This window comes from Canis aureus, chromosome 19 (assembly GCF_053574225.1).
Source record: "Canis aureus isolate CA01 chromosome 19, VMU_Caureus_v.1.0, whole genome shotgun sequence".
NCBI classification, from domain to species: Eukaryota; Metazoa; Chordata; class Mammalia; order Carnivora; family Canidae; genus Canis; species Canis aureus.
Genome location: NC_135629.1, coordinates 40720171 through 40744114, shown reverse-complemented (window position 1 = coordinate 40744114; position 23944 = coordinate 40720171). Strand labels below are relative to the sequence as shown.

Genomic DNA, 23944 nt, shown 5'->3' with positions numbered 1-23944 from the left:
CCCACCTCCAGTGTGAGGGGGAGGGGACAGTGAGAGGCCCAGCTGCTGCCTGTTACCAGGCTAGCTCCCTCTTCTCTTACCACCATTTTATCGAGGCAACTAGTGAGGCCCTGCCCTTCCACAGCACCTGCAGGTTAAGGTAGGCTTAAATGAGGTTTCCCCGCCCAGCACTGCTAGGCTTGAGCCACCTAGGCCCTAGCAAGGGCGTACACCCACTGATTTCCCAGCAGAGGCTAAGAAGCACCCTGCACAGGTATAAAGAGAAGAGGCAGCTTTATGTCTGATAGGAAGCTCTGTGCTCTCCAAAGTACATGAGATTGAGATTGGGCCTAGCCCAGCTGCATGACCTTGTGAATCCAGTCCGTAAATACAGAGACACGCATGAAGATGGCTGGCCAGCGAGGCCGGGCACACACTCGGTTGGGGATTATAATTCCCTCCAGGACCCAGCAGTCATGGGTAAAGCAGGCAAGTGGGCCCCCGTAGTCACCCTGGTAGATGAAAGAACTGGTAAGGGGGCCCTGGGCCAAGGCAGACACTAGCCTCCTGGGGGATGAAGTAGTACACTTTCAGGTTCCTGGGCCTTCTCTACATTGGGAACGGGTGCCCCAGTACTGACCTCACAGGCACCCACAGGGGCCAAAAGTCCCTCAGTGCACATCTCATTCTCCCGTATGCGTCCTCGGTGCTTGATGTTACATTCCTGGTTGGAGATGACATTCAGTGAAGCCACATTTAGGACTTTGTTGTTCCCTGTACCTACAATGATAAGAATGGGGAGGAGAGGGCCTCTGGGTAGCATCTGAGTCTAGACCTCCTGGCCTGGGATAGTCCATGCCCCTGCACTGTGCTCTTTCTTACCTTTGGTCTCACCCCAACCTGCGATCTCACACTTGGTGCCTGGAGGCACCACATACCGCTCAGGGGGCAGGCAGATCAAGGCCACTCGCTGGTTCAGGGTCACAGGTCTTTAATGGGAACAAGAGTGCTCAGCATGTAAGTCCACAAGCTCAGCCCCACCACACACCTTCTTGACTTGTCATACCTCTCCAGCTTGAGAAGAACAAGCTGGGAGCCTGAGGGCCCACACACCATCTTGGCCACGGGGATCTGCTGCAGGCCTGGCTCCCCCGGCTGTGGGTTCTGGAACAGGGTGCCCAACCACACCTCATAGCCCATGAGAGGCACATGGCTGGGAGAGAAGTTCTGCTAGATTAGTCATGACTCAGACTGCTTCCCCAACGCTCATGTGGGAAAAGTAGCTAAGGGGAAGACAAAGATGGGGGGTGGCACTGGATCCTCAGACCCAAGGGAGGCTCACCAGGAGGAGAAGCACTGCCGGGCAGTCAGTACCCACTGCTCTTTCACTAGGGATCCTCCACAAAAATGCTGGCCCTGCCTGGAAGAGTGGAGGTTAGGAGACAACAATGAGTTCCAGGACACAGGCTGGACTTGCCATCTCTTGGCCAGGACCTCTGAGGCCAGGAACACGGGTTCCCACTCCCCTGGTATAAGGGCAGAGGAGATAAGGATATACCCTTGGCTCCTCTCTTGGAGAGAGGCAGTTGTGTCTCACCGGTTGCGTAAGCTGACTGTCCAGGGTGAGTTCCCAGGCTGGCCCCCCACCACTCGCAGCTTGGAGCGCTGCTGGTCCAGGCGAGTCACCCTCTTGCCACACTTCTCAAACACCACCTGGTCTGGGAGATAGAATGGGCCTCAGGAAACTGGATGGAGGCCCCATTAGAGGCCCCAACCCACAAATGGCCCAAGTGCATACCCGGGGGCTCCAGGATGGATGGTGGTTGGTCATCATCTGAAAGAACCAAGTTCACCTGCGTTGAAGGAGCCAGCCTTTGTTTGTGGAGGCTGGGGGCAAGCCTCAAGGGAGCGTGGCGCTTACCGCAGCGCCGCAGGGCACAGTAGTCGAATGGAGTCCCCGGATCTGTAGTGTAGCACCAGGGCCCGTGGCTGTCCCGATCCGGGTTCCGGCAGAAGTTCTCCTCCAGATGCGCGTCGGGGGCGGAGATGGCTGTGAACCTGGGCGGGAGAGGGCACAGTCTCAGCAGGGGAATCCCAAACTCCTGCCAGGCTCCAGTTAGAGAGGCGACGGCGTGCCGCCTTAGGGCCATGCCCAGGTGGAGCCCGTGGCCTTAGTCCAGGAAGGGCCGGCGCGAGGACGGACTCACTGCGGCTTGTGCGGCTTCTCCGCAGACCAGTGCTGGCACGGGACGCCCTTGCGGGTCCTGCTGACCGAGCCGCGGTACCGCTCTCCCACGCCGTTGTAGCAGTCTGCAGCGGGTGGGGGCGACGGTCAGCGCCTTCTCGCCCCAGCCCTCCCGCTCCAAGCTTCCAGTCCCAGCTTGGGGCTTACCTTCCGGCCGCACGTCGTCCGCGCAGCGCGGTATCTGATAGCAGAAGGCCACGCGCATGCCAGGCCGGGACGTAAAGCACCACGGCGCCTCCGAGCCGTCGGGGTTTCGGCAGAAGTTCTCCCGAAGGTCCCTGGGCGGGAGCTCCTCTCAGCTCCGGGCGAGGCGCAGCCCACCCCGCCTTCCTTCAAACCCCGCCCCGGGACCCCACTCCTGAGATCTCAGCCGCAAGGTACGCCCCCCAGCGGCGGCCCGCCACCTCACTTGCAAGCATATTTCTCCGGCGCGAAACGGTGCTGATGCGGCTTCTGTGCGTCCCACCGCTGGCAGGGCACGCCCGCGGCGGTGGTGTTGGCCGTGCCCCGGTAGCCCTCGCCTTTCCCACGGAAGCAATTGAGCGTCGTGGACTCATGGCGCGGCTGTGCCTCGGACCCTTTGATAGACCGAGGCTGGTCGGAGCCCGGGTGGGAGCTGACACCGCGGCTGGGGCTGGGGCTGAGGCCGAGTCCAATTCCCTTGGGCCCTCCGCGGGGTCACGCCGCGTCCCTCCTCTCTCCCCAGGCAGGCCACGCCCCCCCCGCTTCCCAGGTGCCCTCCCAGGCCCCGCCCCCGAGCCCTACCGCAGCGCGTGAGGTCGCAGAATTCTCGCTCCACCTGCGGATCAGTGGTGTAGCACCAGGGCCGCTCGGAGCCGTCAGGATTCCGGCAGTAGTTGTCGTCCAGATCTTTGTCAAGGAACCTGGGGGCGGCACCGGGGCGCGAACAAGACCCTGGGACTCACGCCCTGTCTGGCCCCTGGAGCCCTGGGCTCTCCCCTAACCCGGCCCCCATGGTGCCGAGCCAGCCCACACGTACTTGCCCGGCTCAAAGGGGTGAGCGTGCGGATGCTGCAGGTCCCAGCGCTGACACTCGCGTCCCGACTGGGTGCGGTCCACTGCGCCGCGATAATCCTCGCCATTGCACCAAACGCAAGCGGCTGGAAAGACAAGGCCGGTGGGTTCGTGGACGGGAGTGGGCATGTTCCTCCAGTCTCGACCTAGAGTCGCTTACCCTCCCGGCAGGACTTGATGCCACAGCTCTGGAAGCGCACTGCAGGGTCTGTCGTGTAGCACCAGGGACCTCCAGGGTCCCGGTCAGGGTTGCGGCAGAAGTTCTCCTCCAAGCCGTTCCGGAGTGTGGGCGTGTACCTGGGGATAGAGAGCAGCAATGCATCAGTGCGTGTTAGGGTGGGGGCAGGGGCCAGGCCAGGCAGAGGGGAGGGCTTACTTGTGGTCATTGGGGAACCTATGGCTCCAGTGCTGGCAGGGTAGACCGCCAGTGGTGATGGCCACAGTGCCCCGGTACTTGACCCCATTGTCCGTGATGCAGGTCCGCACATAGTCTGGAAGCAAGAGACCTCACTGTCAATGAGGCCCGAGACCTCGGCAGCCCTATCCTTCTCCACAGCACCTACCTTCCACAGGCCCACCTTCTCCACAGCACCTACCTTTCTTTTGGAAGAGGTCACAGTGCCCCGAACGTTGCAATTCTGTATAGGGTGAGTATTGGGTCCATGGCAGCAGTTGGCAACCGTGGCTGCTCACATTGTAGTGGAAGGCCCTGGGAGGACGAAGCACAGGGTCACCTAGGTTCACCTGCCACCCAGTCTTATCTAGATCCTGTAGTCACTTACCTGCAGTCCAGCAGGGGCCCACAACGCCCTGCACACTCCTCAGCATCTGCCACATCCTCTTGCCAAGGCCTAGGCCCCACCGAGTGTAACAGATGTTGCAGTTCTGTACCCCGCAGCACCTGGAAGTCATTCAAGGGCGAGCGCTGCCCTGCGGGGATAGGAATGCATGTCAGTGCATTTATGTCGGCACATCCACACTTCATTGAGGGGATCAAAGCTACAAGGCCTCTAGAATGGGCATGTTCAGGGGTCAGACCCTTGTACAGAGTGGGAGAAGCAGACCCAGACATGGTAGTTATCACTAGTGGTCATGTTTACTAGGCAAGGCACTAGGCTCAAGTCTAAAACCTACACTATAATGAGAGCAGTGGGTGATGGTGCTTGTCCTCTGGAGCTTATTTCATCTCATAGCTGAGAATGCTAAGGCTCAGAGCTGTCCTATTACCCAGGCAGAGACCCAACCCAGGAATTCTGACTCCAAGTCTGGGCTCTCATCAGCACTAGGGCATACGCTAGGTTAGTCAGTGTTAGATCAGGCTCGTGAGGGATAACTGCCTGCATGTGCGCATGCATCTGTGCAGTTCCCACACTGCCTCAATGCTACAGCAGACATCCTAAAGTAGGAAATGCCTATATGTATTCCTGGGGCTGCCCAGCTCTGCACAAGAAGCCAAGAGCTCTCACTGCAGCTCCATTCCTACTAGGAAAGTGAACTCCTGGCTTGAATAGCAGGATGGGCCTAGGGCTGACTCCTTCTTGAAGGCATATGGGGGATCAGGGTGGGGAGCACTCACCAGGGGCCCCTGAGCACTGCGTCAGAAGCAGCAGGAGTGGGAGCCACCCCATCCTCCTGGCTGGAAGTTGCACTGTGACCCACCACAGGCCCATCCGGGAAATTGTGAAACCTGTCCCTACGGGATTGGGTGGCTCTGCCTCCACACCCCCACCCCAGGCCTGCTGGAGTCTGACCTGTCAGTGGCAAGAATGGGGGTGGGGCCAGGCCCCTGGGTGAAATGCAGGGGCCGTTACTCTGGAATGGTTAGCCCCTGACCTATGTAGTGGGTAGGTGTTGGAAAGGTTCAATGGGAACACTTGATGTGCTCTGGGGTGGGATTGGAGACCCCCTGCAGCATATGGTGTTCTGAAGGGAACGATGGTGTGGACATGGTTGCTGCCAGAAGCTTGGGTTCCAGTCCCTGCTGGTATATTAATCTTTTCTGAGCCTCAGCTTTTCCCTGTAAAGTGGCAAATGTTCCCTGACCCAGCGTTAAAGCAGCCTGCCCCTTTTGCTGACTTATCACCGCCAGCTGTAAGCAGGTCAGCCCACGCCCCTGGCAGCAGAGCCCAGAGAGGCTCCTCTTGCCGAGCCACAGGTGCCATCCCAGGAAAGGTAAGTGAGGGGACCTGTCTGGCCCTAAGGGAAGTGCGAATGACAGGCAGCAGGAGCCCCGGCCAGAAGCCTTTCAAACCTCCTAGGGATCTCTGGTCCAGACCTCCAAGGACGGGTAGGAGCTGAGGTAGGCGGCCTGGGCCTCCCAGGTAGGGAGCAGCGTTCGGACCCGGCGAGGTTAGGAGCTTCTGCGCAGGCGGGGTCGGAGGCAGCTGAGCCGTCTGCCCAAGCCGAGGCCGGGAACCCCCTGGCTGGAGACCGCGAGGGGGCTCTCTCGCGGACGCCGGGCGCGGGCCGATGCGCGTGCGCGACAAGCGCGCGGTTTGGCCCCGGACGGGCACCGTAGACCAGAGGCTGGGCGGATGTTGTGAGCCGGGGCGCCGCGGCCGAGGCTGGGGGTGAGTGAGGGGCGGCTGGGCTCCGAGCGGGGCGCGTCCCTGCGGCTCCCCTTGCGGCCGCAGCCGGCCCAGCGTGAGGGTGCTCGCCGCTCAGGGGTTGCAGCCTGTGATGAGAGACTCCGGGCTGGAGCTGGCCTGGAGGATCCCCCGGAGCTTGGGGCCGGGCGGGGGCGACTTGGGGGGGAGACATGCGCTGCTCTTTGCGTCCTTGGGCTCCCAGATGGGATCGGTTGGGTTCCGCCGAGCCAGGATCCTTCAGCGGGGCTGGACAGGATCGACGTGGCAGGGAATCCCCGAGCAACGTCAAGGTCCCCCTGTCACCTGGGTCCTCAGCACCTGACACCCAGAGTGGTGTCTGGAAGGTTTGCTGATCAAATGAGTGACCCGGTCTAATTTGCCCTGCACCTCCTCTGGTGTGAGAGGGGCAGCGGTCATGGACGCCTGCGGAGGGCCTGTCGTAGGCGGCAAGGCGGGACAGTCATCTTCCCCAGGGGCAGGCGTGGTGCAGACTGTGAATGGGCAAGGGTGTGTGGTGGGAACAGAGACCTGTGTGAGGTGAGATAAGGAACTGGGCTGCAGAGAAGGGAGTGCGGTCTCCAGAGGTGCTAGAAGGCCAGGCTCCAGACTAGCGTTAATAGGACTTTCTGTGGTGACGGAAGTGTTCTGTATCTTCAGTGTCTACGACAGTAACTGGTAGCCCTACGTGGCTACCGAATTCTTGGAATGTGGCTAGTGTATCTGAGAAGTTGAATTTTTAAGTTTTAATTCAAACGTAAATAGCCACATATGGCTTGCAGCTACTGCATTGGACAGCCTAGCTCTGGATCACTGAGGCACCAGTGACTTAGTGCATCTTCTGAGGCAGCTGCGGCAACACTATGACATGTGAGGGGTGGACAGCAGTGGGAAGAGCAGGGTCTGCAATGACGGTTAGGCAAGGGTGGTGCTCTGATGGGATGAAAGGCTGTGTGTGCGAGTGGGAAGAAGAAAACTAGCAAGCCTTTGGACAAGAGAAGGGAAGATCCTGGCCTTGGGTGATAGTAGGACTTATAGCTGGAGATGGCACCAAGCCCTTGGATGATGGACCACACTTGGGGGGATGTGGTATAGGGTTCTCTCTACTGGATATGAACTAGACCCAGTGTGGGTCTAGACCCTGAGAAGGAAACAGGGTCTCTGTCTCTAGGCCAACTCACTTTGGACCCTTTGGTTCAATTTTCCTGGGGTTGAGACATTTCGTTTGGTACAACAAACCTCTATCTGGCAACTACTCCCTGCCCAGCACTGTGCTCGGAACTGGAACATGGTGGGGCCCAGGCCCCAGCCACCCTTCCTGTGTAGGAAACTGGGATGCCTCTGCTTTCTTGTGGCTTGGGATTGGTTTGTGTATGAGTGTGCATACACCTGGCTCACCTGCTCCCAGGCCTTCTTGCCACCCCAGAACTGAGGTCAGTACAGAGGCCCTTGGCTGGCTTCAAATAGACAGGCCCTCCCTCTGGTTTAGCCCCCCAGGACCACTGGCTGCCCACAAGAGATGAAGGATGGCATCCAAGGGGTCCGGCATGTCTTTCTCCCGTAAGAGCTACAGGCTGACATCAGACGCTGAGAAGTCCAGGGTCACAGGTAAGGGCTGGCAGGGCTGGGAGGAGGCTCCTTGTATTGAGGGAAGGAGGAGGAAAAGACAAAGGCAGTAAAGTCCCAAGTCTGATGAGCTTCAGGCTTTGCTGCACCCCTTGTACCTGTGAGCCAGATCTTCTCCATCAGTAGCTGTGGAGCAGTACACCCATCGTGACTGGTTTCCTGACCCCTGTGGCTGGCCTAGGACCAGGAGCCTTTAGGGCCAGCACAGTCTGGTAGCGGCACTGACCATGTGACCCTTCTCGCTCTCTTCCCTGGGGGAACAGGCATTGTGCACGAGAAACTACTGAATGACTACCTGCACCGCATCTTTTCCTCTCCTGAGCATGCGCCCACTGCAGCCACCAGCAGGTATGGCCATGTGGGTAGCCCCTCACTCTGAAGGACCAGTCAGAGAGGCTCTGGATAGGCTGGCTTGGGTTCTATTCACCCTCTGCCACTCCTGGCTGTGAGACCTCTGGCCAGAGAGTTTGCATTCTGGATCTGCCTCTTCCTCTTTCCTTACCGTGTTAGTACCTTCCTTCTGAGGATATTGTGGAGGTTAGGGAGGTGGTGCACATTCGGTCCTTAGGATAGCAGTTCACCCCTACTCTACAGTCAGCATCTGGTCCCTGGTGCACCTGCCTGCACTTTGATCCCATCTCCATCCTCTGTAGCCTCTGCCTGAACTTATAAAGTACAGACCAAACCAACCCCTTTTCCTTGCAAGTTGAGTGCTTTTAAGTTTTATCCATATCAAAGTTACAAGTGCAATTGAACAGAAACTTAAAAGAAAAAGAAAAAAACATATTATTCTGACATGACCATTTGAACATGATTTCTTTCTGTTTTCCTTATCTTGTGATGTATATAGTTTGGATTATGCTGTATAAAAATTTTTTAAAAATTTTCTGTGACCTTCAGTTCTTTTTTTTTTTTAAAGATTATATTTTTATTTTAGAGAGAGAACACATGGGCGAGTGAGCGCATGAGTGTGGGGAGGGGTGGTAGGGGAGGGAGAGGGAGAGAATCTCAAGCAGACTCTGCATTGAGTATGGAGCCCAATGCAGGGCTTGATCTCATGATCCTGAAATCATGACCTGAGCTGAAACCAAGAGTTGGATGCCTAACTGACTGAGCCACCCAGGCACCCCGACTTTCAGTTCTTTTAAGAAAAGTTTTAGGGGCACCTGGGTGGCTCAGTTGGTTAAGTGTCTGCCTTCAGCTCAGTTCATGATCTCAGGGTCCTGGGATCAAGTCCCACATAGAGCTCTCTGCTCAGCAGGGAGTCTGCTTCTCTCTCTCCCTCTCCCTCTCTGCTCTCTATCTCCCTCCCTCTCTAAAATAAATGAATAAAATCTTTAAAAAAATAAAGTTTTATTGAGGAATAATTGACATGCAATATACTACATGTATTTAAAGGGTAATATACAGTAAGTTTTAATTCAAATAACCTGTAAAACCATCACTGCCATCAGGATAATGGACAGATCCCTTACCTCCAAAAGTATATGGAAGTTTAGATCCTATCTTGGTCATTAAAATTTTTCTCCTGAGTGTTTTTTTATTTCTGTATTCCACATTAATCTTGGTGGGCATCTTTTAGGGCCAGGGATCTGCTGTAGCCTTTAGCGCTGCCCTGGTTTGGGGTGGGGGAGTGCTTTTGCTTTTGTAAACAGTGCTGCAAAGATGCTGAAAGTTGGAATCATGTGGCTGGAGCATTTGAACTGTATGTAAGACTATTGCTAAGTTCTTTCTTTAAAGGATCATGTGGATCTTGCCTTCCTGCGGTGAGGCATGGGTGTCCCTATACCTCAGCCCCCTTGCCAGCTGGGCCATCCTGTCTTCCACAGTCTCCGCTCTTTGGGCAGACCCAAAGGAAAGGACAACGCTATTGCCTGTTACATTTAAATGGCTGTGGTGGCCTTAGGATTCCTACTTGTGGAGGGCCACTGCCCACCTCCATGCCAACCCTAGTCCTGGCCTGTTCCCAGGGCCATCTGATCCCAACCTCATGTGATATCAGAAATGGTCCTGCTGCCACCGGTTCTGTGGCTGCCAGGAGGAAGAGCAGGTGGCAGGGCCATCAGTCAGCGCTCATGTGGATGCAGAGCCCTGGGCTGGGGCCTCGGCAATCCAGAAAGGGCAGACGAGTGCTGGGTTGGCCAAAGGGCAGTGCTGCAGGCTCTCAGTAAGGCTGTCTCAGGCTGGCTGCCCCGAGCTGCTCTTGAGAGCAGGCACAAAACTAGAACAGCCTTCCCAAGTGGGGGCTGATAAGCACTGCTGGGATGGAAGCCTTTATCCCTGGGCCTGTCTGGGTCTTTAGAGATGGGGTTGACTGAACTTTCCCTGCTCCTGGTGGGGCACCCCATCGTATGGCCACCAGCTGGCCTTGAACAGGAATAGGGAGGGAGCTTCGTGTGTCTTTACTTCCTACAGCTCAGTAATACCTCATGGCAGGGGAGCATGTGGTTCCTGAGGCAGGGTTGATGCTACCTTGCCAGAGAGTTGGAGTTTTGGCCCATCTATGTCCTCTTCCAGAGCCTCCCCTCTAGGCCAGTGGGAGGGAGGGAGGGAGGATCAGAGGTGACAGAGCAGGTGCCGGCAGTCTGTGGGCTGGATCCAGATGGGCACCGGTCTCTGTTCTATTCGAGCCTTGCTAATTACTGCTACCCCATTCCCTGCTATTCTTAGCAGCTGTGCTCAGGAAAGAGCTGGCCAGGATTGGGCAGAGGCCTTTTTCCTCTGAGCATGTGTGCTGGGATGATAAGGTGGCCACTCAGATTTCCCCAGCCCCTCTGGCTGGGGCAGACAGCCGGTAGGCCATGTGCCCCACTCTCCTGTATAGGTGGGTACAGGACAGAGCCACCCAGCAGCTCAGAGGGCTTGGCCCTTCATCATCCCAAGACATGTCTCCTTTAGTCCGGATTTCCCCGGCTGGTACCACAGATCAGGAATCAAGGGCCTGCCTAGTTGTCATTGGTATAGGCCACCTTGGGAGTCGGTACTTCTCCCAGCCTTTCTCTTCCAGACAGATCAACAGAGTCCCTCAAGGGTTGGCAGGTTATGGGCTATGCAGAGGGCCTGCATTATGCCTTGGAATCTTCACAGCATCTCTGACATATAGCTGCTGTTCTGTTTTTACAGATTAAGGAGTCAAGGCTGAGGGAGGGCTCTTCTTCTTTTTCAAGTCCTAAACCAGTACTAGTACCACACTGAACTAGTACTTTTTAGTTTAGTGGATAATCTGGCCTTTTGGCCCCCAGCATCCCAGAATCTAGGACTAGACACGACACTTCTCCTGGAGTCCAGGCAGCCACTGTCTGGACTAAAGCTCCGAGGAGAGGGAGAGGGCAGGGGTTGAGTGTCATCTGGCTGGTTTCAACGATTTTTGGGCCCCTCGCAGCCTCTTGCTCTCCCCAGGAAACCCCTGAACTTCCAGAACCTGCCAGAGCATCTGGACCAGCTGTTACATGTAGAGGATGAGGATGAGGAGAGCCAGGGTATGTGGCAGTTTCCAGAATGGGATTGGGGGAGCCAGACTAGGCTCAGGGGGGTCCTGGGAGCCCTGGGGAGCTCAGTGCCCTCTGTGCATTCTCTCAGACCCTCTGCCCTGCCCACACCCGCCCTCCTTTTCAGGACAGGTTGAAGGCCGGCTTGGCCCATCCACTGTGGTCCTGGACCATATGGGTGGCTTCGAAGGGCTTCTTCTGGTGGACGATGACCTCCTGGGGGTGAGTGAGGGCAAGGGCCCCAGATCCAAGCTCCTCCTGATGTGACCTAGGCCTCTTTACCTTTCTTTATGATGCTGTAGCCGCAAACCCCTCCCAATGGGCTCATTGAGTTCTCAGCCCCCAAACCCTCCTGACACAGCCCTGAGACTTTCTTGGTGTGACCCCGGCCCAAAGCTCTTCCTGACACAGCCACAGGCCCCTCCTGTCCTGCTCCTGACCTAGAATCCCTTCTGACACAGGCCTAGGGCCCCCACACCCTGTTTAGGCTTGGCACAGTATTGGCCTTGAGCTGGGGATGAGGCCTTTCCCCCTTGGGGAGGTAGTCTGTGTGCTGGAGAGGAGGCTCACCCCTCACTACTCTTCACCCAGGTGATCGGGCACAGCAACTTTGGTACTATCCGCTCTACCACATGCGTGTACAAAGGTGAGACCATGCTCTGCTGTGGCCCAGGTGTTTGGGAGGGAGTCTGTGAGCCCAGGTCTGAGGCAGGAGGCAGTCTTTGTTCACTTGCTAGTCCTGACTCGGCTTATTCCAGGGAAATGGGTCTACGAGGTGCTCATCTCCTCTCAGGGGCTCATGCAGATTGGCTGGTGCACTATCAACTGCCGCTTCAATCAGGAGGTACACGTGGAGAGGGCCCCTCCCAGGGAGGCCTGCTGTCGCTGCAGGCCTCACTGGGACTCAGGCAACCTGCCAGACCACACGAAGTCTGCTCAGGACCCTCACCCAGACTGCCTTCTAGAGGGGGAATGCATCCCACTGCATGCTAGGGCCTCTCATCCCAGGAAATCACTCTCTCCCAGAGCATCAGCCCCTTTCTCTAGAGCTCTGTGGGTCCAAGGTTGATGGCTGGTGGGCTCTGGCTCTGCTCTTTCCCACCTCCCCTGGACCTTACAGACACTTCCTCCTTAGGAGGGAGTTGGAGATACACACAATTCCTATGCCTATGATGGCAACCGGGTGCGCAAGTGGAATGTGACCACGACAAATTATGGCAAGGTGAGGACCAAGACCCCTGTAGTCCACCTGCCCATGTCCCTCCTCACAGCTTGGTAGAAGCCACTGGGCAGCCTCAAGAGACTGTAGGGCATGGGGAGGGGGCAGGGACTTAGGTCCTCTGTATTTATGGTCACCTCCCCTGGGTGGTAGTGGAGACACAGCCCAGAAGGTGGAGTGGGCAGGCTGCTGGGCTTCTGTGAATCTGTAAGGCGTCCTCCTCTGGTAGGCGTGGGCAGCGGGGGACATCGTGAGCTGCCTCATTGACCTGGACGATGGCACTCTGTCCTTCTGCCTGTGAGTCTCCTGCCTTTACCCATAGGCCTGGCCTCCTTCCAGAGGCCAGGCCGACTTTGGTACCCTGAAAGTGGACAGGCACAATGGAGCCTTGCTCACTGGCTTGTTTGGGCCACATCATTCTTAGCACTGGCTCACAGGCCTTCTCTTCTGCTCTAGGAATGGCGTGTCACTGGGCACCGCTTTTGAGAACTTGTCCAGGGGCCTGGGCATGGCCTACTTCCCAGCCATCAGCCTCTCCTTCAAGGAGTCTGTGGCCTTCAACTTTGGTAGCCGTCCCTTGCGATATCCTTTTGGGAAGAAGTCTGGACTACATGGAAGCTCTTGAAGCAGGGATGAAGGACTCCCTGCCCCAGGAGTTCTGTGGGCTGGTGGCAGGCCATGGCTGCCTCAAAGAGAGAGGAGGGTACAGCTTAGGTGGGTGCCGAGGAGCTCAGTTCTTGCAGCAATCTCCTCAGGTGGGTACTGTTGCTGCCTGTGTGGAACAGAAGGAGGTGAAGCATCAGGAGAAGGTACAACCCCGGAGCAGGAGAGCTCTGCTGCGCACCAAGTACTCTGACTTCCCAGCCCTGCCCCGGAGCCTACGTGCCTCCTCACGGGTCTCAGCGGAGAGGGGTGGGTGTGTCTGAGCCACAGACCAGGTATTGCCGGCTTAACTCTGTGCCACCTACCCAGTGGCAGGCTACCGGCCCCTGCAGGACCCGCCCCGCGCTGACCTAGTACGGGCACAGAAGTTGCTAGGCTGCTTCCAGGCAGTGCTCAGCGTGGAGCTGGACTCTGTGGTGAGCCAGGGGTCTGGGCTGGGTGAGCTGAGGGCCTTCTGCAGCCCTCTGCTCCTCACTGTCCTCTCTCCCCTACACACAGGAAGGCCGGCTGGTGGAGAAGAATAGCTCTGAGTGGCAGTTGCAAGGCCAGCCCACTGTCCTCCTCACACTGGCCCACATCTTCCATCGCTTCGCACCGCTTCTGGTGAGGGGACGCCAGGGAGGGGGAGAGGCACAGCGTGGTAGCGTACATGCCTGTGCTAGGGGCTGGGAAGCTGAGGTGCGTGAAGCTCTGCACCATCACCTGGCATCGAGGATGTCACCCAGGGTAGGAGGGGATGCTTCCAGCCAAGGGTATCAGGGGATGTCTTAGAAGATGCAGGAATGATGTCACTACTAAGGGAACTGCATGTGCGAAGCACTGAGGTGCTCTGGGGCAATGGCCCTTCCTGTGTCTCATTCAGACCCTGGAAGAGCTCATCTGTGTTTTGGGGTTGCTTGAGGAAGCCCAGGAGTCCATCTCTGCCCGTGGCCTCGACCACGTGCTTGGGCAGGAGTGCCATGGGTGGGGCGGGAGGCCGCTGCCTTACCAGTGCCTGCCCTTGGCCTTGGTGCAGCGCAAGGTGTACCTGGTAGAAGCCGTGCTCATGAGTTTCCTGCGGGGCGTCATGGAAGCAGGCACCCCTGTGCAGGCTCAGTCCGTGGTGCGTCAGGTCCTCGACCTTCTGTGGCTCTTCATGGAGGTGAGGCTCCTGACTTCAGGCCTCAGGCCAAGATGGCAGGCCCCACCGAGATGGGAGAGGTCCCGGGAGGGAGGGCTTGGGAAAGGACCTGAGATGGCTGCCTGGGGCCTGGCCTCCACTGGGCAGGCATGCAGCGCGGCCTCTCTCCCCCAGGACCATGAAGTGCAGGACTGCCTCAAGCACTTGATGATGTCCCTGCTGCGGCTTTACCGATTCTCTCCCATCGTCCCAGACCTGGGCCTGCAGGTGGGAGCACCTGTCCCTGCCCCGAGCCCCCTGGGCCTTAGCTGCCCACTCTGAACCCCCACTCCCCACAGATCCACTACCTGCGGCTCACCATCGCCATCCTGAGGCATGAGAAGTCCCGCAAATTTCTGCTTAGCAACGTCCTGTATCCTCCCCTTGCTGCTTGGTGGGCCGGACATGTGGTGTCCTCCAGGGTCAGTAGAGGCTGGGGAGGGCAGTGGACCTCTGGTCAGGGGTCCCCAGGGAGGCCGGGGACCAGAGCCACCCAAGATGTGAGTCCTTTTTCTGGAACCCAGCCTTCCCGACACTTTGTCAACAGAGCAGGAAGGGTAGAACAAAGGCCCCTGGCCAGCTGGTCAGCCTGCGCAGGGATCTCTGGGTGGCTGCAGACTCTTGCACCGTGTGGAGGTGTGGAGGTGCCACCAGGCGCTGGCCTCTGCAGCCAAAGCACCGCTCCTTCTCCGAGTCCCACGGTGGGGGTCGCTACAAGGTCTTTTAGGACTCTGCTCTTCCTGCTCCCCAGCAGCCTTGAGGACTGTGTCACAGGAGGGAGGGCCCTGGCCGAGAAGCCTGTGCTGGTAGCCGTCTTCTCTGTCTGGGTGGGGTCTTCAGCCTCCTGGAGGCAGAAACAGCTAGAGGACGGAGAGACCACCAGGCCCTCTCTCCAGCCTGCCTCTCAATCTCAAGTTACTGCGACAAGCCTTTTTTGTCCATTTGCTGGGAATTGGGCTTGACAGCCATGGTTCTTTATCGGGGCTCATGGTCCGGGGAGACAGGCTCATAATAAGCTGTGGTTCCCCGTTAGGGTGGGATAGGTGAGTTTGGAGAGGGCTTCCCGGGAAAAACCCATGAGGATGCACAGAGCGCCCTCTGGTGAGCAGATCTCTGCCTTGACTACCACCAGCTTCGACGTGCTTCGGTCTGTGGTCTTCTTCTATATCAAGAGCCCCCTGCGAGTGGAGGAGGCTGGCCTCCAGGAGCTCATCCCCACCACCTGGTGGCCCCACCGCTCCAGCAGGGAGGTGGGTCCACGGAGATGGGCAAGCAGGGTCACAGTGAGGGCTGGCCCAGGATATCTGAGCCACTCGGCCCTTAGCATGGGTGGCCCCTTCTCCAGCCTGGTCTATGGGGCAGGGGAGGGAGGGGTGGTCTCCTGGCTGAAGCAGGCCTGGCTGAGTCCTGGGTGAGTCCTGCTGTCTTTCATTCACTGCTCCTGGCTAGGGCAAAGACAGTAAGGATGTGAAGGATGAGACCGCCGAGGAGCGTGTTCGGAGGCGTGCCTATGAACGGGGTTGCCAGAGGCTCAAGAAGCGCATTGAAGGTCGGCCCCCTGCCTGGGGCACTGGATAGCGGGTGGAGGATTTATATCTGTATGTACTGGGAGGTGCTTCTGGTAGCGACCCTGTCTAGATGGGGCCCGTGGGACCCTGGGAGTGGAGCCCCAATCCAAACCTGCCCTCCCCTCCCATCCCTGGGAGCCTGCGGGCAAGGTCCTGCCCAAAGAGGGCTCAGGGTCCTGTTTCCTGCCCCAGTGGTGGAAGAACTGCAGGTCCAGATCCTGAAGCTGCTGCTGAACAATAAAGATGATAACGGGGTGAGTGGTGCCCAGAATCCTGTGTGGGCCCCTGTCAGGGAGGGGTGCTGGTACTGGGCCCTCAGGCCCAAAGGGCAGGGACTGGCTCGGGTTCCCATGGTGGGGCCCAGGCTGAGGCACAGTACTGAGCTAGTCTGCTCTGAGGCCAGCTCCTCACAGCCTCATTTTTCATTCCCCCAAAGGGTGAAGCTTCTAGATACATCTTCCTGACCAAGTTCCGCAAGTTTCTACAGGAGAATGCCAGTGGCCGGGGGGTGAGTGTCCACTAGGCCAGCCCACTGTGGACTCCTGGCTGTGTCACCAGGTCTGCAACTTTCTGGTACCTCATCCTGCTGTGGCCCTGCCTCGTCACACTCTTTCTCTGCTGCCCTGCTCTTGGTGCTCAACTCAGAATCCTGGGGCAGGCCTTGGATGAGGAGTGGGCTGGCTCTGGGCTGACACAGATGCATGTCCTGCACCCTGTGCCTGCAGAACATGCCTATGCTCTGCCCCCCTGAGTACATGGTCTGCTTCTTGCACCGGCTGATCTCTGCCCTGCGCCACTATTGGGATGAATACAAGGCCTCAAATCCTCGTGCCTCCTTCAGTGAGGGTGAGTAGGGCCAGGCCTCATCAGAGACGCTGGGCAGAGCTGCCCTGGGTGATGGTGTAGAGTGCAGAGCTGGTGGTGGGGTGGGGATGGAGCTGTCCCAGACTTCCTGTCCGGTTGAGTTCTCGCTTGCTTATGGGCGGCTTTTCCAGAGGGCAGCAGGGGCCCCACACTGGAGGAGTGGCAAGCCCATATTCACTCTGTCCCCACAAGTTCCTGCCCAGTCCAGGCTCTTCTCCTCAGTCCCAGCCTGTCCGGTCCTCTGCAGTCCTTGTAGAGGACACTATGGATGGGCTCTGAGGTGCTGGGGGCTGTGTTTGTATGGGACAAACACTGATCCTGAGGACCAGTGGGAACTATATCTGCCCTGGATTACAGGTTATCCATAGGGCTGGGGCAGGGCCCTCTCTGAATGTGACTGCAGCCCGAATGCCCCCTTCATCCCAACTCGTGCAGTCGCTGGCACTGACCTGAAATGGTGGAGGGAGGGGAAGCCATGTTGTGTGCCTGGGCGGGTGGGTGGCAGAGGCCATGGGTCCCCTCTGTGCTAAGCAACAGAGAGGGCTGGCTTCTCAGTAGGTCTTCCTGCCTGGCTCACTGCTGGCCTGGCCTCTCTGACCCCTCCTTGCAGAGGCCTACATCCCACCCCAGGTCTTCTATAATGGCAAGGTAGACTACTTCGACCTTCAGCGCCTGGGAGGCCTCCTCTCACACCTTCGGAAGACCCTCAAAGGTGCGTTCAGACCTGTGGGCAGTGGGCAGGGCAATGGGGCTTGGAAGGGGGCTTAGAGGGCCCAGAGGCCGTCCCTCAGCCAGCTTTGCCGTGAGTTCCGAGCTCCACCAGAGGGCGCCCGAGTATCTTGACCTGCTCCAGCAGGGAGATGCCCATCTGCCTCAGATCTTAGGTCCAGCCATCTCTGCCCTCTGGGCACCTACCCCAGGGGAAGTCTGGAAATCCCATAATGAATTAGAGGCATGAGTGCTGGCAGAAGAGTGACTGTAGGATTTTGGTGAGGTCACAGGGGTGGGAGGGGCACGTTCATAAGTGCTGCCTGCGTAGGTTTCAGGGATGAGCATAAGTGGCTGTGAGCACAGAGCATGCATAGGCAGGGATGCCAGCACCAGCCGGCCAGGGTCCGGGGATAGAAAGCTGTGGTTGTGCTGGAGAAGAAGCCACCAGCAGGGAGCGTTGGGAAATGAGGCCAAGGAGTCCCCCAGGTGAAGTCTGAGGGCCTTGTGGGCCATAAAGCAGGTGTGGGCTCACTCCAGGGGCAGAGGCAGCTTTGGGAGGTTCTTGAAATGGAGTGAAGTCAGGGGTGCGCGTGTAAGAATGGCATGCGTGAGCCAAATAAGGAGGTAGAGGGAAGGTAGAGGTGAAGGGAAGGGCCCCTTCACTGTGGAGGCCGTGGGGCCAGGGCACCATGAGGAAGGGGGCTGCCAGAGGCAGCAGGGACGCTGTGGTCGGCTGTCCATGTAGAGGTGGGGCAGACAAGCCTGTGGTGAGGCCTGTGTGCAAGATGAGACGAGCAGCTGCCTAAACAGCCCTAGGTCTTGTGTTCTAAGGGAAGGAAGTGATGGCGCAGAGAGGCAGGGGGCCCCCCCGAGAGCGTGCAGGCACTGGAAGCAGAGGCACTGACAGAGGGTGTGATGGGGAATGGTCCTGCCGTGAAGGTCGTATGAGACAGAGGGCCTCGGGGTGCCGTGATGGCCAGGGTGGACTAACGAGAGTCCCACAGGGAAAGGTGCGGTGGTATCTGCTCAGGCAGCAGTGCACTCTCGCCATCCTGGGCAGTTCCACTGTGACCCCTGGGCCTTCTGCTGGCCTGAGACCCCTCCTGCCATTCCTCCCAGATGACCTTGCCTCCAAGGCCAACATCCTGATCGACCCGCTGGAGCTCCAAGCTGCCACCATGGATGACCTGGACGAGGATGAGGAGCCAGCCCCGGCTGCGGCCCAGGTGCCGCAGTAGGGGCAGGCAGGGGGCTTGGTGTTGGGCTGTCCCTCTATCATAAGGGCAGGGGTGTCACTCAGGGCCACCTCCCTCTCCACACAGGCAAGGAGCTTCTCACCAAGCAGGTTTCTTTGCTGTAGGTGGAGGCACAAACATTCCTCCATTTCCCAGCCCCACAAACCTAGGGGGCCCTACGGGGGCCCCAGTCCCGGGGAGCTGAGTGGCGTCTGGCCTCCTCTCTCCTCCACAGCGCCCCACGCAGGCTCTGGCCATGGGGGGCGTGCTGCCCCTGCCCCGGCCCAGCTGGCTCAGTTCTCCAACCCTGGGCCGAGCTAACCGCTTCCTCAGCACAGCGGCCGTGAGCCTGATGACCCCACGGCGGCCTCTGAGCACCTCGGAGAAAGTGAAGGTCCGCACGCTGAGCGCCGAACAGAGGACTCGTGAGGACAGTAGGTGCCGGGCCAGGCTAAACGTGGTGTCCCTGGGCACAGCCAGGCTGCACCTCCATTCCCTCCTGGTCCTGGGGCCTGGCAGTGTCTCAAGGACATGGGAAGTGCATTCTGAGGGGAAGAAATCAATGTTGCAGAAATAGGCCTGGAGCTGCAGGCCCTGCCCCGCCCCCGCCCCCATGCTCTCCCTGCACAGCCCTCCTTGGACCCAGGGAGGGGGAAGGGGCCCTTTCTCCTACCTTGAGGCCCATCCTGGCACCACAGATTTAGGGGAGAGCCCGTAGCCCTGACCCTGCCTTTCCCCCACTTCCTAGTTGAGGGCAGCCACTGGAACGAGGGCCTGCTGCTGGGGCGGCCTCCCGAGGAGCCAGAGCAGCCCCTCACCGAGAATTCCCTGCTGGAAGTCCTGGATGGCGCCGTCATGATGTATAATCTCAGCGTTCACCAGCAGCTGGGCAAGGTCTCCCATTGGTGGCCCACGAGCACATCCTGTAGTCCTGGGCATTACGATGCTTGTGTGTGCGTGTGTGCCCAGTGCCTGTGTGTGACTGTGTTGCCAGAGTCACGTGCTGCCAGAAACACATGGGGCGGACCTGGTTTTGGGCAGTGGGGGCGAGTAAGGTGCCCAAGGGTCATGCTGGATATGTGGTGTCTGATGCTCTAGATGGTGGGTGTGTCTGATGATGTCAATGAGTATGCCATGGCTCTAAGGGACACAGAGGACAAGCTGCGCCGGTGCCCTAAGCGGGTAAGGCTTGGATGGGCAGATGGGTTTCAGGGAAGGAGGGCTGTTAACGAGGAGGTGGTTAGCCAGCTCGGGCTTCCTCGGGAAGGCCACAGAGGAAATCTGGACTGCCCTGCCCCTGCTTCTGGGGGCTGCCCAGTGGTTATTCTGTCCTTGCTCCCCCAACTATGCCACATCGGTGAGAGTGGGGTGGCACTAGGGCGGGACGGGGCCTGAGCCCCATTGCCAGCTGCGGCCTGTGCCAAGGTGCCCCCGCCCCCTGCCCACTAAGTGCTGACGCACACCCACTTTCCTCATCAATTATGAATTCGACCCTGAGTGCTTCATCGGCCACTTACAGAGTCAGCAGGAAGCAGGACCTGACTCCCCCACCCCCCTGGAGCCCCTCTGCCATAGCTCTCCAGGCCTGGGGAGTAGGGCCAGGCAGGCCCGGGCTGACCCCAGTGGTCTGCAATGCCCAGGCTTGGCCAGGGTGAGAGCAACTTCTAGAGCTCTGGTCCCTGGGGTGTCCTGGCCAGGGGCTCACAGAGCCTCAGCTGCATCTCACTTCCATATTCTGGGCAGATGACCAAGGCCCTGCTCTGAGGCCTGCTCAGACTTGCCGGGCTGGGGCAGGGGGGCGGGGGGGCGGGTCAGAGGCAGGAGATGGCAAGTGGAGCTGTGTCTGCCCAACCCTCTGCCTGCTTTGGGCACTGGTGGGGTCCCTACCAGGCTACCCGGGGCAGGCAGGGTGGGTGTGGGTGTGGCCTGACTGTCCTCCTTTCCCCTTGGGTGGCAGAGGAAGGACATCCTTGCAGAGTTGACCAAGAGTCAGAAGGTTTTCTCCGAAAAGCTGGACCACCTGAGTCGCCGGCTTGCCTGGGTCCATGCTACTGTCTACTCCCAGGTGAGTTGATGTGGCCTTGGACAGTGGCTGCTGCCTTCCCAGGCTCCCTGACTAGTCACATGGAGCCAGGTTGTGCCATCCCTCCGAGACTCCCTGCCCTCACGTGCTCCCTCCCTGCTCCTCCTATGTGCCATACCCCAAGCTGCTTCCCCTGGAGCTCTCCTGCCCTGTGAGCTTGAGTAGGTGCCATTGGAGGCAGCCCAGTTCCCCTCCAGCTCACATCCTCCCTTGGAGGAACACAGCCTGTCTCTGCCTGTCTTCCCTTTGCCCCTGCCCCTTCCTTCCCACTGGGGTGGAGGGGCGCTCCCCGGAGCCCCACTTGCCCTCACTTTGCACCTGCTTCCCTCTGACTTCCCTCCCTCCTTTGAGCTACAGCCTTGTTTCCTACATTGTCATTCATTTACTCATGGATTCAATAATATGTACACAGAGCCTGGAGTCTGTCAGGTGCATCCTGTTGTTAGGGACACTCTGTCATGACCCAGGAGGACGAGTGTCTGCTCTCCCAGGGCCATCAGCCTTGAGTAGTAAACTGAAAGGTGATGTACTCTCTGACCATGCTTTGACCCCCAGGTCCCAAATCCTCCAGACTTGTTACTTCTTCCTACTGTCCTGGCATCCCTCCCCAGCTAGTGAGTGCCCATGTCAGGGCGTCTGTCTGCCTTCTGAGGCATCCCCTTCCCCCGTAACTGGATGATCAAAGCCCTTGTCCACACCTCTACATACCATCCCTCCACCTGTTACCCCTCCTTTCTCTCTTGCCACACACCACCTTGCCTCCAGCCCCATGGAGGTGATCATGGTTAGGGAGCTTCCTCTCTTCCCCTGATGGGGATTTCATGGCTAGCCGCTGGCCTAGGCAATCTTTTTAAAAAAAAAAGTTTTAAAAGATTATATATTTATTTAAGAGAGAGATAAAGAGAGCATAAGCAGGGGATGCTGCAGAGGGAGAGGGAGAAGCAGGTTCCCCGCTGAGCAGGGAGCCCAATGCGGGGCTCAATCTCAGTACTCTAAGATCATGACCTGAGCCAAAGGCAGACACTTAACTGACTGAGCCACCCAGGTGCCCTGTGGCATAGGCAATCTTAGCCACCCCTCCAGCACCATCTTCTTAGGAACCTTGCCCTACCATCTCTGTACCTTCTTTTCCTTTCCCTTAAATTATGATAAAATATATAGAACATAAAATTTCTCATCTTAAGGGCAGCCCTGGTGGCGCAGCAGTTTAGCGCCGCCTGCAGCCCGGGGTGTGATCTTGGAGACCCGGGATCGAGTCCCGTGTCGGGCTCCCTGCATGGAGCCTGCTTCTCCCTCTGCCTGTGTCTCTGCCTCTCTCTCTCTGTCTCTGAATAAATAAATAAATCTTTTTTTTTAATAAATTAATCTTTAAAAAAAATGTTCTCATCTTAACCATTTTTTTTAAGATTTTATTATAGAGAGCGAGAGAGAGAGAGAGAGAGAGAGAGAGGCAGAGACACAGGCAGAGGGAGAAGCAGGCTCCATGCAGGGAGCCCGATGCAGGACCGATCCGGGTCTCCAGGATCACGCCCTGGGGTGAAGGTGGCGCTAAGCCGCTGGGCCACCCGGGCTGCCCATCTTAATCATTTTATTTATTTATTTATTTATTTATTTATTTATTTATTTATTTATTTTTAATTTTTATTTATTTATGATAGTCACAGAGAGAGAGAGAGAGAGGCAGAGACACAGGCAGAGGGAGAAGCAGGCTCCATGCACCGGGAGCCTGATGTGGGATTCGATCCTGGGTCTCCAGGATCGCGCCCTGGGCCAAAGGCAGGCGCCAAACCGCTGCGCCACCCAGGGATCCCAATCTTAATCATTTTAAATGTATAGTTCAGTTGTGTTAAGTATATTCCTGTTGTCATGCAGCCAGCCTCCAGAACCCTTTGTCTTCCTAAACTGAACCTGAACCCCCTACCCCCGCGTTTCCCTCCTTGCCTCAGTCTCCAGCACCCACCATTCTGTTTTCTGACTCTACAAATTTGACTGCTCTGGGGACCTCGTATAAGTGGAATCATACAACATCCTGCTCTGTCGCTGGTTTATTTCACTGAGCATAATGTCCTCACGGCTTTCATCCATACTGTGGCATGTATCAGGATTTCCTTCCTTTTTAGGGCTGAGTATTCCGTGGTGTGTATATACCACATTTTGTTTGTCCATTCATCCATCAGTGGACATTTGATTTGTTTCCACTTTTTGACCGCTCTTGATGGTGCTTCTATGTTCATGGTATATACAGATACCTCTTCAAGATTCTGAGTATACATCCAGAAGCAGAATTCCTGGATAATATGGTAATTCTATCTTTAATTTTTTGAGAAACTACCATAGTGTGACTGTACCATTTTACATTCCTACCAGCAGGACACAAGAGTTCCAGTTTTTCCCATCCTTGCCAACACTTATTACTCTCTGTTTTTTCCTTTTTCTTTTTTTGGTGGTTGCCATTCTAATCAATGTGAAGTGGTGTCTCGTTGTGCTTTTGATTTGCATTTCCCTATTGATTAGTGGTATTGAGTACCTTTTCATGTTCTTATTGGCCATTTGTATGTCTTGTTTAAGTGTATTTGCCCGTTTTTCATAGGATTGTTTGTTGTTGTTGATTCGTAGGAATTATTTTTAGATATTGGATATTGGCCCCTTGTCAGATTGTGACTTAACACATATTTTCTCCCATTTTGTGGCTTGCCTTGTCACTGTGGTTGGTACCTTTGTTGAACAGTTTTCATTTTGATGAAGTCCAACTTATCTGTTCTTTCTCTTTTGCCTGTGCTTTTGTTGTCATAGCCCAAAAGTTGGTGGTAAATTTGAGGTCATGAAGTCCTCTTCACATGTTTTCTTCTAAGAGTTTTATAGTTTTAGCTTGTAAGTTTGGATATTTGATCCATTTTGAGTTAATTTTTGTAAAAGATGTGAGGTAGTAGACCACCATTCTTTTGCATGTGGAGATCCTGTTCTCTCTCTCCCTTATTTATTGAAATGACTGTCCTTTCCCCATTGAATGGTCTTGACATCTTGTCAAAAATCCTTTGCTCGTATATGTGAGGGTTTATTTCTGAGCTCTCTGTACTATTCCATTGATCTGTATGTCCATCTTTATGCCAATACCACACTGTCTTGATAATTGTAGCTTTGCAGTAAGTTTTGAAATCAGGAAGTAGGAGATCTCCAGCTTTGTTTTATTTCGGAATTATTTTGGCTATTTGGGCCCCTTGAGACTCCATATGAATTTTAGGATAGATTTTTTTCTATTTCTGCAAAAAATACTATTGGAGTTTTGTTAGTAATTGCATTAAATCTGTAATTTGCTTTGGGTAGTATTGTTACCTTAACAATATTAAGTCTTCCAGTCCATGAACATGGGTTGTCTTTCCATTTACTTGTGTCGTTAAAAATTTTTTTCAGCAACATTTTATAGTTTTCAGTGTACACATCTTTCACCTTCTTGATTAGATGTATACCTTGATTTTACTTTTTT

At 56.5% G+C, this 23944-nt stretch overlaps 2 protein-coding genes across 16 annotated transcripts in view; one reads left to right on the top strand and one right to left on the bottom strand.

Moving 5' to 3' along the window:
* Window positions 1–256: 256 nt before the first annotated feature.
* MST1 (macrophage stimulating 1) lies at window positions 257–4975 on the bottom strand. Of its 5 annotated transcripts, none has more exons than XM_077858858.1 (18): window positions 4836–4974; window positions 4042–4189; window positions 3856–3968; window positions 3636–3750; window positions 3420–3556; window positions 3225–3345; window positions 2990–3108; window positions 2634–2802; window positions 2372–2502; window positions 2187–2289; window positions 1901–2037; window positions 1778–1813; window positions 1577–1697; window positions 1322–1399; window positions 1046–1192; window positions 862–968; window positions 620–759; window positions 257–491 (listed from the first exon to the last, which is right to left on the bottom strand). In XM_077858858.1, the coding sequence occupies exons 1-18, from the start codon at window positions 4927–4929 to the stop codon at window positions 330–332; spliced, it is 2178 nt and encodes a 725-aa protein (XP_077714984.1). In that variant the 5' UTR covers window positions 4930–4974; the 3' UTR covers window positions 257–329. The 5 variants fall into 5 exon arrangements, with proteins under 5 accessions (XP_077714984.1, XP_077714987.1, XP_077714988.1 ...); XM_077858861.1 differs by having other exon boundaries at window positions 2634–2818; window positions 3229–3345; XM_077858862.1 differs by lacking the exon at window positions 2372–2502 and having other exon boundaries at window positions 3229–3345.
* Window positions 3779–23944, top strand: part of RNF123 (ring finger protein 123) — a 30660-nt gene continuing 10494 nt past the window's right edge. For 8 of the 11 annotated variants that reach the window (XR_013357919.1, XM_077858846.1, XM_077858848.1 and 5 more), the window contains exons 1-26: window positions 5698–5829; window positions 7334–7452; window positions 7734–7818; window positions 10870–10949; window positions 11086–11180; window positions 11550–11604; window positions 11717–11802; window positions 12094–12180; window positions 12407–12474; window positions 12634–12759; window positions 13142–13256; window positions 13339–13443; window positions 13856–13981; window positions 14135–14227; window positions 14299–14372; window positions 15132–15249; window positions 15449–15548; window positions 15760–15821; window positions 16004–16075; window positions 16293–16413; window positions 17042–17143; window positions 18262–18368; window positions 18613–18811; window positions 19126–19271; window positions 19476–19559; window positions 20335–20442. Coding sequence is in view for 10 of the 11 variants with exons in the window: in XM_077858846.1 (XP_077714972.1) it covers window positions 7371–7452; window positions 7734–7818; window positions 10870–10949; window positions 11086–11180; window positions 11550–11604; window positions 11717–11802; window positions 12094–12180; window positions 12407–12474; window positions 12634–12759; window positions 13142–13256; window positions 13339–13443; window positions 13856–13981; window positions 14135–14227; window positions 14299–14372; window positions 15132–15249; window positions 15449–15548; window positions 15760–15821; window positions 16004–16075; window positions 16293–16413; window positions 17042–17143; window positions 18262–18368; window positions 18613–18811; window positions 19126–19271; window positions 19476–19559; window positions 20335–20442 (2496 nt within the window). In the remaining variant the exon portion in view is untranslated. Of the gene's footprint in view, window positions 3907–5301; window positions 5432–5697; window positions 5830–7333; window positions 7453–7733; window positions 7819–10852; window positions 10950–11085; window positions 11181–11549; window positions 11605–11716; window positions 11803–12093; window positions 12181–12406; window positions 12475–12633; window positions 12760–13141; window positions 13257–13338; window positions 13444–13855; window positions 13982–14134; window positions 14228–14298; window positions 14373–15131; window positions 15250–15448; window positions 15549–15759; window positions 15822–16003; window positions 16076–16292; window positions 16414–17041; window positions 17144–18261; window positions 18369–18612; window positions 18812–19125; window positions 19272–19475; window positions 19560–20334; window positions 20443–23944 lie in introns of those variants that run through there. The other 3 variants (XM_077858843.1, XM_077858842.1, XM_077858849.1) reach the window with 3 other exon arrangements.

What these genes read in the sequence shown, in the direction of transcription:
- MST1 (XM_077858861.1), bottom strand. Translation starts at nt 4,929, where the DNA reads ATGGGCCTGTGGTGGGTCACAGTGCAACTTCCAGCCAGGAGGATGGGG. An exon ending in CCGGAGAAATATGCTTGCAA is followed by an intron (nt 2,503 to 2,633) that starts GTGAGGTGGCGG and finishes GCTCCCGCCCAG; the next exon opens with GGACCTTCGGGAGAACTTCT. An exon ending in CTGTGCCCTGCGGCGCTGCG is followed by an intron (nt 1,814 to 1,900) that starts GTAAGCGCCACG and finishes TGGTTCTTTCAG; the next exon opens with ATGATGACCAACCACCATCC.